The sequence below is a fragment of the Serinus canaria genome, chromosome 3 (genome assembly GCF_022539315.1).
Source record: "Serinus canaria isolate serCan28SL12 chromosome 3, serCan2020, whole genome shotgun sequence".
NCBI lineage: Eukaryota > Metazoa > Chordata > Aves > Passeriformes > Fringillidae > Serinus > Serinus canaria.
Genome location: NC_066316.1, coordinates 90,255,178 through 90,266,251, shown reverse-complemented (window position 1 = coordinate 90,266,251; position 11,074 = coordinate 90,255,178). Strand labels below are relative to the sequence as shown.

Below are 11,074 nucleotides of genomic sequence, written 5' to 3'. Positions count from 1 at the left end.
GAGGCTCAGGAGGGACCTCATTGCTCTCTACAACTCCCTGAACTGAAAGGTAGCTGCAGCCACCTAAGGTTCAGACTCTTGTCCCAGGAACTAGTGACAGGATGAGAGGACATCGTTTTAAGCTGAAGCAGGGTGGCTTAGGCTGGATATTAGGAAGAATTTTTTAAGGGGAAAGGTGATTAGATGTTGGAATGGGCTGCCCAGAGAAGTGGTGGAGTCACTGTCCCTGCAGATGTTTACAGAAAGACTGGGTTTGCACTCCGTTTACAGACTGGTGTTGGGTCATAGGTTGGACTCGATGATATCAGAAGCATTTTCCAACCTAATTAATTCTGTGACACTGTTTCCAGCAGCATTCGGCTGTGCCAAGCCTTCCCCGGCGCCGAAAAGGGCCGGAGCTGGGCCGAGCTCACCCCATTTCCGACCAGGGCCGCGGAGCGACCGGGCACCTCAGCAGCACGGCCGGGGAAGGGCCGCCACCCGTCCTACTGCGCAGGCGCGGCGGGGCCATGCGCGGAGGCGGGTTTGAACCGTGGCGGGCGCTGCGAGCTGCTGGGCTGTGCCGCCAATGGAGCCTGCGCTGAAAGGTACCAGCTCGACCGCTGTGCGGTGGCGGGCTCCGTGCTGCCCATGCTCTCTTTCTCCTTGCGGCCCTTGCCCCGGCGCTTCCCGGCAGGGCGGGTGGCGGGCCGCTGTGGAGGCCCGGCCCGCGGTCGTGGGCTGTCAGGACTGCCCTGCGGGCCGCTCTGACTCGCCGCGAACCCGCCCGATCCCGGCGGCGGGGCCTGGTGGTCGGCCCCGGGTGGGAGCGGGCTGTGCCCGGGCGCAGACCCGGCCCCGCTGCGTGGGCAGCGGGGCGGGCAGGGGAGGCCGCCTCCCTCCGCTCGTGTGCCGCTGTAGGGTGCTTCCCGGCGGGGCACTGCCCGCCGACCCCTCTGTTCTTCCTACTCCGGTCAGTCGTGGCTTTCTTCTGCATCTCAAAATTTCTGCCTCGCTAAGTTGCCTTCTCATGGCCGTTTTCCTCGGCGATTACTGCCTTCTCTGAGAACTTCTAATGCTGACGTTTTTACAAGAATCGATCTCTACTCAGAGCTCTTCTAGTTCAAAAAAGCGCAAAGCACTTCCTCATTTTTCTTTTCATCTACTGTACAAAAACTTTGCCTTTTGCTGGAGTGTATTTGATTAGCTAAAATTGACTAATGATTATGTATTTAAAATGCACCTTTGATCCTACTGCAAGTGCATGGAGTTTTGAAGTAGCATCCCTTTAAGTTCCTAGTTAGATCTTTACTGAAATGTTCGGATGTGTTTTTCTAGGAGGATTTTAGCTATGAAAGTTCGAAAATATTTGATGTAAGAGGAAGATATTATCTTTTCAAATTCAAGTGCATTGTTTTTCACAGCTGAACTATCAAGGAAGAAAGCAACTCTGGCAGAATCTGCCTCGGTCTAGTAGCAGAATGAACACAGTTAAAAGCAATTGGAGGAGACTTGTCTTAAATTCCCATTTATATCTGAAGTCGTAGTACTGATAGTAAGATTTTTCCCAGCGCTTTGCAAGAGGAAGTGCTTTGCTTCACATTTCTCTTGAATGTCAAAAATATTTCTAGTAATTGTAAAAATACTTTAATCTTTATAAGAGTACTTCTATTGTTATGAATCATTGGAGCCTTTTTCTGGTTTTCATTTAGAAAGAAGATAGATGAGACTACATAAGGATTAATCAGAAGGAAATGCTTAATTATCTTAGTAGCTAAGCTAATTAAGCAATATTTGCTAAGGATGACCCTTTTAAAATGAAACTCTTTGTTTTATTCATGAGTTCTTAGACTTGTCTGGCCTTTGCATGAAGTTGTTTTTGATGACCTGCCATTTCTCCAGCTTTTGGAATTTTCCTGATTTGGCATTCGATATGGGAAGTGGCATGGCCAGTGGAACTCTAGGTCACTTTGGTGACCTGTCCTATGTAAAAATAATGAAGGGATTGTTAAGAGTTTTATTTGTTTATCCCTCCTTGTCAGTAGTTCTGTCTTTGGTTGGTTGCTTGAAGGTATTCTCAAGCGATGCTGACTTGATTCCTTGAAGAGTTTATTAATCTGCTTAATGAAGCAAGCTAATTAAATCTGAATATCTCAAGTTGCATTTGGCAACTGGTATGAGACTTTATTAGCCCCGGTTGTACTTAATTTTGGGTGTTTCAATATAAATAAAATGAAAAATTAAGTCAACTGGAAACTGTTAAGTAATATTTCTGCAAAATTTTCTGGGAGTTTGGACAAGGAATAATTCTATTGTGGTGATGACATTTTGTTCTGGAAGTTGTGTTGTATCAACTGGTTTTCAAATTTTTAACTAATCTAAAGATAAAAAGTAATTAAAAATGGTAAGGGTAATCAGTCATGAAAAGATAATGTATTGCTTGTTAAGCTGGTAGTGTGTTTTAAATAGATGAAGTAGAAAGTTAGCTAATGTCAGAGTTTTTAGTTATTTCCATTACAATTTATTTAGGGGATATAAATACCCTGAAAAAAATTCTGCTGCTGAAGTCTGACACTCCATTTACTAAAAGCTGTATTTGCAACTGAATGCAATATGTATAAAAGAAACTTTTATTGGAAAGGCAGTTTAACCAGTTTTACCATGGTATGTTCTTCATTAGTTGTTTTCTGTCTTCTGATCCAGGTGTTTCTGCCTTTGTAGAAGTTTGGTCGTCTAACAGAACAGAAAATTACTCAAAAACCTTCGAACAACAGCTTCTTGATATGGGAGCAAAAGTAAGAAGACTATTTTGAAATAAATGGAATAGGAAAGTTCTTAATTATAAATTAGCTTTCTTGTTCTACTTGTCACATATATTTCTTTTCAGTATGAGTTTTTAAAGGGAAAGAAGGCAGAAAATCAGACACCTGAGAATAGACCAGTGTGCTGTAATATTCTTGCTACTGACAGATGGGAAATGCATTTAAAACCTTTCTACATCTACAGACCTCTTTGCACGTTAATGTGATAGCATGCTCCTCGTGGGAAGTATTGGGCTTGCTACAGACTGTGGGCAAAGCAAATCTAAGTCTTGAAAACCTGTGGTTTACAAGCATGTATCTTGTAGATTGTTTTGTTTTCGTCAACTTATAAACAGATGCTCTGTTGTTAGTAATGTTTCCTAACCCAAGTACCATAACATTATATTCTTCCATTCACTCTCCCCCAATTTGTGTCAGTTCCAGAAAGTGCTAGTAAAAATACATCTTACAGTTTCAGTATATGTGTCAATGATTTTTTTTCCATACCAGATATAGTTGACTTGTAGGTGAAAAAGATGTTTAATTGCCAGCTGTAACATTTCAACCAGAGACCAAAGTCAAACTGGCATCTTCCCTTCTTGCACATTGTCACTGGTTAATGGAGATTTTTACAACCCAAATATTTTTTTTATTCTGTGTGACTGTTTGCCATTTATTCGAAAAAAATACTTGTGTGGACTCCCAGTGCTCTTTAAAATGGGCATGTGTAGATGTCTCTTTCTGTAATTTAGGAAATCTTGCTGCTCTCCCCAAATCCTCTCCTTCTGTATTGAAGTAAGCTGAGTGAGTGTGACAAACCAGTTAGGGTAACTGGTTTTGTTATTAAAGCAAACACAGCTCTCAATAAATAACTTGAGTAAGAAAAACAAGAAATATTTCTATGCTGTACTGTCAGACCTGTGTAATTATATTCTTATGATGTAAGACTTTTTTCTCACAGAAAATATGGCAGAAGCATAAGGCTTCAAAATTCTTCAAAAGAGTCAAAATAACCAAATGTGGTGCAGGCAGATGATACAGATGAGCATATTTAATATATCCCTATGACTTAATAGGGATGGTCGTGCCCTTTCCCTATTCCAAGCACTTCCCTGTTATTGGCTGAGTGTGGTACTAAGCTGGCTTGGGTCACTGTGTCAGGAAATTAAACGCTAAATTATTTTTTTTGTTAGATTATTGATTCTGGCATCTCAAAGTTCAGCTGAGCAGCAGAAGACACACAGGGTAAGGGGAGGAGGTGGGAAAGGTGAGAGGGATGTGTAAGGTGATGCTCCTCCATAATTTGGAGGCAAAGCTATATCAGGCATCCTTAGGACATGGCTGTGAGCCAGATACTGACAGAAGTGAGTAAGCAATTGCATCTGGACTAATAATTTATTCTATAAAAGAGACTACTGTATCATTTTATACCTAGATAGTGAAATATCATGGGGTTTTGTCTTCTAAGAAGTCATAATCAGCTTGTAACCAGCAATGTTTGGAAAAGCTAAATAGTTTTCTTAAAGCTAAATACAGATCCAGCTTGTTGTAGGCAAAGTATAATGATGCAACTGAGGGCAAAACAGAAAGTTATCGAGCTGTTTCTCTTTGGCTTGGGAGATGCTGCAGTAAAAAAAAGAGTTCTATTGATGTAACCACATCAACAATCACAACTGATCAAGCAGTTCTGTGTGGGATGCTTGGTCTCCACGATGGAAGCCTTGTTTGTGAAAAATGAAGTATCTAGAACTAAAAACATCACTTGCCAATGGAGGCTTTTAACTGAAAATTTAATCATCCGTGCTGACTTTTAATTTTCTGTATTTCTCATTTTTAAAGTATTCCCATATAAGTTTTGTTTGTAAATAGCCTTTTCCCCAAAACTAAAAGTGATTTTTATTGATGAAAAATTAGTTTAAAAAGTGACATTAGCTTTAAGCCTGAGTTCTTTTGCCTAAAGGATATTTTGTTATTTCTTTGGATAGTGGCATCTGCTTTCTACCCTGGCTGTTGTGTAAGAAATTATGTTGCACTATATAAATAAAAATGTTGCAAAATTAGTGATACATCTGGGGTAGGGAGCTGAAAATGGTGACCTAGAGGAGACTGAAAACAAAGGGCTATTCCATCCCTTTAGCCTGCGTTAGCTTGCCTAATGAGACTGGAGTTTTGATTGCTTGAGGCTTCTTGTGAAGTTGGGAAAGGTCAAAAGAGTCCTTAATATAATGTTTAGAATAAATTTTTATGCTAGTGGTGTATACACTAATAATGGGCTACGCTAGCCATTTCCTTAGCATTTTCCACTTATCAGACTTAAATATGAGCTCTCTGTGTATTTCTGCAGGTTTCAAAAACTTTGAACAAGCACGTCACCCATGTAGTCTTCAAAGATGGACGTTTGACTACATGGAAGAAAGCACAGAACATGGGTGTAAAAATAGTTTCTGTACTCTGGGTGGAAAAGTGAGTACTTGATGTTATAATAATGTGGCCTATTTCAGAGATAATATTAATAACAATTTTCTAGTATTTTCAGATTTAAAAACTTAAATGCAGAAACTGTTTTATTAATGTACTTGAAATAGTGATAAATCTTGAGTAAATGATAACTTTTCTGTGGCATTATTCCTATTATAAAGCATGTGACTTACACAGAAAGGTAAAATGTAAACTCTTAAGAAATGAGTGTGGTAAAGTAGTTTCATAGTACATTTGTTAGCAGTTCTACTCCTGTGCTCTCAGATGGCATGTATAGGCAGTGAAGGCCATACTTACATTGACTACAATTCTTCCATTTTCATATGTAAAAGCACATTTCATCAAGGGCATTGTACTGTTTCTGTAGTTAAATCCTGTAAACAAAATAAATCCTAGCAAGAAAGTAAAAAATCCATATGTATTCTGGTTTTTAAGATATTTGGCAAGGTTAGAACAAAACTTTATGAAAAGTCTCTTGTACCATATGTAAAAAGTTAAATTTATTTTTTTTTAAATTGAAGAAAAATTTTGTCTATGCAACCAGTCCTTTAGCATTTGCTAGTCTATAGCTGCTTCTCTGAATTTGCAAAGTGCTTGTGAGGCCTACCTTAAAATTTCAGATGAAGGGTAAAAACACAGTTTATGAATATGCATGTGTCAACTACTCCAATTGATAAATCAATGGAAATTAGAATATAAATCAAGTAAAGAGAACTTTACCTGTACCAGTTGTCATATGCAGGGAGAGGTGGTGGTCTAAATGCAAATATTTTGGACTTGTTTTTTTAAAAAAAGGGGAGCACAAGGAGAGAGGGCAAATCTATGCCCTACAGACACCTAAATGTAGGCCAGTACAGCCTGGAAACTTGTGATGCAAGTGCATTAGCCAAAAAAAAAATTCATGCAAATCTGCAGACACAGGTTTTGGGTTTTTTTAAAGTATGTCAGATATAGAAGTTACAGTCACACAACCCAGTCAGCTTTAACACCAAAGAAGAAATACCTCAAGTTCCTGAAAATGAAGGTGATGCAAAATTTTATTTATGTGAAAATGTCTTTCAGAGACCTGGTTCTATTTGAATGTGGGACAGTGATGATGATTTCAATACTGTTGTAAAATTGAATATGCTCTTCAGGTGGCTAAGTGTATAAATACAGAATTTGAAATCTTAGTCACATGAACTATAAATTATTGATGATTTGGATGTGCTGTAGTAAAAAGGATCTCATAAATGTCCAGATGAGTACCACCAGCAATGGAGGAATGCTAGAGTGCCTTACAGGGGAGAGTCTAGGACATGTCATACAGAAATATTCTTTCTGTGATAGCAGTTCCATCACAAGAGTCTCCTCTACACTGCTGGAAGGTGTTGTGTTTGAACACTGTAGAAAGCTAAGGCATTGAAACAACTGGATATGTGATACTGTAGGGGACATCATGGAGTTTTAAATCCAGGTGTAAAAGCCTCAAGAAACTTTAACTTTTGCTGGGTAACAGCAATAAAGGATGAAGATAAGAGAAAGCATTTAGAGGGAAAACTTAGGCTGTTTGGTAGGAAGAGAAGGCTAGCATCTTCCTGGTATCTTTTAAGTTTTTCTGTTAAAATTTTCTGACCAAAGCAAGGTCTTGGTACACGACTTAGAAGATGAAGTTTGTTGGAACTTGGGGAGTCATCTAAAATAGATGTATTTTATTGCAGAGGAGGACCCAAGCTGTGAATTATGATTGAACTTCTCTGAAATCTTTTTCTTTGCTCTTTGGTTTAAAGTAAATGCCAAAGGGTACAGAAGAGCATAAAGCTTAGATTGCTGTATACTGTAAGCAGAATTCATGAGAATATCATATCCTTGGGCAAAATATAGGTTAAGAGCACTGAAACTTGCATAAGAGATAGCAATGAATACTCCTACTGTTCATGGGGTTATTCAAATGAGGCACAGGCAGTACAAAATTGAAATGATTCAGTGCTAGTATACAGACAAAATTTTGGTTTTTGTAATAAGAGAAGAGAACCAGAGTGCCTGACTACATAACCATGTCTAGTACATCCATGTCTCAGACACTGGTAGGCAGAAGATAAAAGATAATTTATTGAACCCTGGAACAATGTAAATAGGAAGGACTGAATAGTATGTACCCATAAAATTATGGTCCTGTGTGAATGGAAACTTAGTTTAAACCAGATAATTTGTGTAGGCAAATCATTCAGAGTTCCTATGAGTTGAAGTTTTAGCATTGCTAAAAAAGCTGGCTTGATTAACTAGCTGCTTCATTCAGTAGCAAGTGGAACATTCTCAAAATGGTCAGAAAAGCTGTGAAATGTTATCTCAGCAAAGTAATAGTACGTATTAACTTTCTGGTGTAGACTGGAGGTTGGTGACTCCTGTAGGAGTGCAGTGCAAAACCAAGTATGTTAGTTATTGCTTGGTCTTAATTGGTTTGTGGATTGCTCTTCAAACTATGTCAAAGAACCTTTTCATAAGTATGTCTACAGTATAAGTGTTCATTCTGGACCACCAAATCCAAGAAATTCTATGACAATGCTTAAATTTAAAAAGGAGTCTACTTAAAATGGAAAAAATTCTGTTAAGAAGCTAAGACTGAAGGGAATAAAATTCTTGCTGGTGTCAAGAAGGCTGTTTAAAACAGCCTTCTTGACACCAGCAAGAAGGCTGTGTCAAGAAGGCTGTTGACACAGCCTTCTTGACACAGAAGAAATAAGATCATTGCATTTTGATACTTGCAGTAGACATTTTCATAGCATTGTTACCTCAGCAGTAGTCAAAAATCAAATTAAATAAAACATAAAACTTCATGTAGTGGAATGACAGCATTTTATCATGGTTATATTTGGAATGTTGCCAGAGGATGGCAATGAGCTTGACTGAAGTTATAAAATAGTTTTCTTACAAGATGTGATTGAAGAGACAAGAATGCTTCAGTCTGGAAAATGAGTGAAGATGGGAGACTACTGTGAACACAAAGGTTTGTGTAGAGAGGCTGAATGGAAAATGAATGTTTTCCTTTCCAGCAGAAAAGTTGGAAAGCATTACATCAATACACGTGGAGACAGATTCAGAGAAAACAGTAAATTATGGGTTTTAATAACACAGAGTTAGGCTGTAGAACTCCTTATTGTAAAATCAGAGTGAGCAAAGATTTACACAGGATAAAAAAATTGCTGAAGTGATTAAACATTTCATTTTATCAAAACCCAAGTATAGTATTGCATCTAACCATCTGACAACCAGAAATCTGTGGAACTCCGTAAACTGGGAATGTTTAGCTTTGTTTTTATCTTCTTACATGCTCCTGAGAATCTTGATATTGGAGATACTGCAGGGTGCTGCAGTATATATTTAATCTGGATGCTATTTTTCGGATGTTGGAGCTCTGAAAATACCAGACAAGGAAGCAAGTAATAAACAATTAGTCCAACATTTCCTAGTTCTTCCTCTTTGTGGAAAATACTCTCATATTTAACAGCTGGCCAATCCCTACTTCCAGCCTGTTAGACTTGTACCCCAGTGTTGCCTTCCCCTGAGCAGTGCTTGAGCCTCTCAGACAAATATGCCGAATAGCTGAAAAGTGCTGCAATACTTTGTTTTCTCCATAAAAGCCTGAAACATTTGAAGGGTTTGTGCAGTATTTAGTGATCATTGCCTTGTTGAATTCTTACTGGATTTCTAGTGCTCTTTCCAATGATTTGCCTCAAACTTTTGTTGGAAGCTTCTGTTCTATAACATGAGCATCTGTTTGAGCCTAAACTTTATGCAGTTCTACAGTTTAGGAAGTAATTTGAGAATAAAACTCTTTAAGATGAAAATTAAAAATCAGAAAAATTTATAACTGCAGAGTAAAGTTATTTTAAATTTTAAAATTATTGTTTGCTTCTGCTTTCTTTTTTCTTTTTCTTCTAGGAATGATAGATGTGATGATATCTTCTAGGAATGATAGATGAACTTTAAAAATAGCAAACAGAAGTCATGAACTTGCTGTCATGTAAAAAAAATTAGTGTAATGCAAAATGAGTGCTTTGGGGTCACTGAGAAAAAGTTTTTTACTGCTTCTTCAACACAAATACTTAAGTAAACAGCCTAAAATAAAAACAAAACCCAAGAACAAAACCCCATATAAAATGGAATAGCTACAATCTGCCCAAATTAGTCACACTTAATACTTCCACATCAAACATGTAATTAGGAAGCTCTATCTGTGTTTTCTTAGCAGGATAACTCATCCTACAAATGAGTTATATAAATCGTTTACATTCAGATTTGTCTGCAAAGTAAAAGATTCATAGATTTAATACTAAAATTTTCTTCTCTTTTGCTTCTCTGAATCAATGAAATCTCTGAATTAATGTAACTTTTCATGTAGTCGACATCTGTGCTGATTATTATCCAGAATTTAATAACAGTCACTGAAGTCCTGCTGGTGAATCTTTCTCTTTGATGCTCCTGAGAACTCTAAACTCAGTGAGTTTGACAAATACTTGCAGTGGTTTGTCTCTCTTGTCCATTCCAAGCCGAGCAAGGATGAGGCCATAACTGTACAGGCTCACACCGTGAAGCACTTCCATCACTAGGTGTCACCAGAGCCACATGAGCAGCTGCTCTGAGCACAGTCCTGCAGCTTGGAAAGGTGTGGAAAATAACATGAGGGGAATCTTGCCCTTCCAGAACAGCAAGTTGAAGGGAATCATTGCATTGGCACAAAAATTTGGATCACATATTTGGTGTGTAATAGATGGGGAGTGGGGGGGAAGGGGTAACATTACAGTACTTATCTTAAAGTTACACACTTGGAAAGGGTTGGTGTTTCATTATTGCAGGGCTCAGACAACTCTTCTTGCAATAAAGTTTCTCATTCTTCAAACGAAAACAAGAGAATAAAAACCCACCAAACTTTCTCTTATTTACTGTACAGGTGTCGAGAAACTGGAGTCCAGGTTGATGAATCCCTCTTTCCTGCAGTAGACACTAATGAAGGATTTCTACTACCAATAAAGAAAGTAAGCATGTGGGGTTTTTTTAAATGGGCCTAGAATAAAAAACTCTAAAGTTTGAACTTCACTTTTTGACCTCAAGGATTTGAACTATTTTCAGAACATTCTGTAAACTCTACCTGTCCATCTGGGTAAGGGTTTAAAGAGTCTATTGCTGTGATCATGTGAAGAAAGAATACTACAAATCAAGCTTTTGTATTGGTAATTAAAAATATTAAGATTTAAATCCAAAATAATATAATAATGACTAATCAAAAAACCATGACTACTATGTGGCTTATGTTTTACAGAGTTGCAACAAATATTTTTAAAAACTACCTTTAAATCTTTAACTTTGCTGCAAGCAAAAGAAAAGGTCTGTTAGGTTCTTTCTTATTCAATATTAAAGTTTACTTCACAAAATGCTAATTCCTGTGATTATCTGTGGCTCTGAAGGAGGTGATAAACAGCATAAATACCAATAATAAATACTATGACAAAGTGGTAGGAAAAATAGGATGTGTCATTATTTTGGCAGTTTTGTACATATACTTAAGAGTTTTGTCTGTCTTGTAGCATAAATGTATGCAGCCAAAAGACTATGTTGAAAAAACTCCAGAAAATAATAGAAAGCTTCAAAGAAGACTGAACCAAATGGCTAAAGAGTTAGCTCTACAAAAGACAGCAGTTAATGCTGGTAAGAATATTTTTTTACTAAGATCTGAAGTTTTTTTAAAGCACTTGATGGGGTTTTAGTGTTAGTTGGTTAGGGTTTTTGTGAGCTTTTTGCATCTTCCCATAAGAAATTAAGTTGATGTTCTTTTTACA

General features: G+C 37.8%; 1 protein-coding gene across 4 annotated transcripts in view; it reads left to right on the top strand.

Moving 5' to 3' along the window:
• The first annotated feature begins 492 nt into the window (after positions 1-492).
• Positions 493-11,074, top strand: part of MCPH1 (microcephalin 1) — a 124,063-nt gene continuing 113,481 nt past the window's right edge. For all 4 annotated transcript variants that reach the window (XM_030236090.2, XM_018920107.3, XM_050972521.1 and 1 more), the window contains exons 1-5: positions 493-587; positions 2,683-2,774; positions 5,125-5,243; positions 10,189-10,273; positions 10,823-10,943. In XM_030236090.2, the coding sequence (XP_030091950.1) occupies positions 569-587; positions 2,683-2,774; positions 5,125-5,243; positions 10,189-10,273; positions 10,823-10,943 (436 nt within the window). In that variant the 5' untranslated portion in view covers positions 493-568. The remainder of the gene's footprint in view (positions 588-2,682; positions 2,775-5,124; positions 5,244-10,188; positions 10,274-10,822; positions 10,944-11,074) is intronic.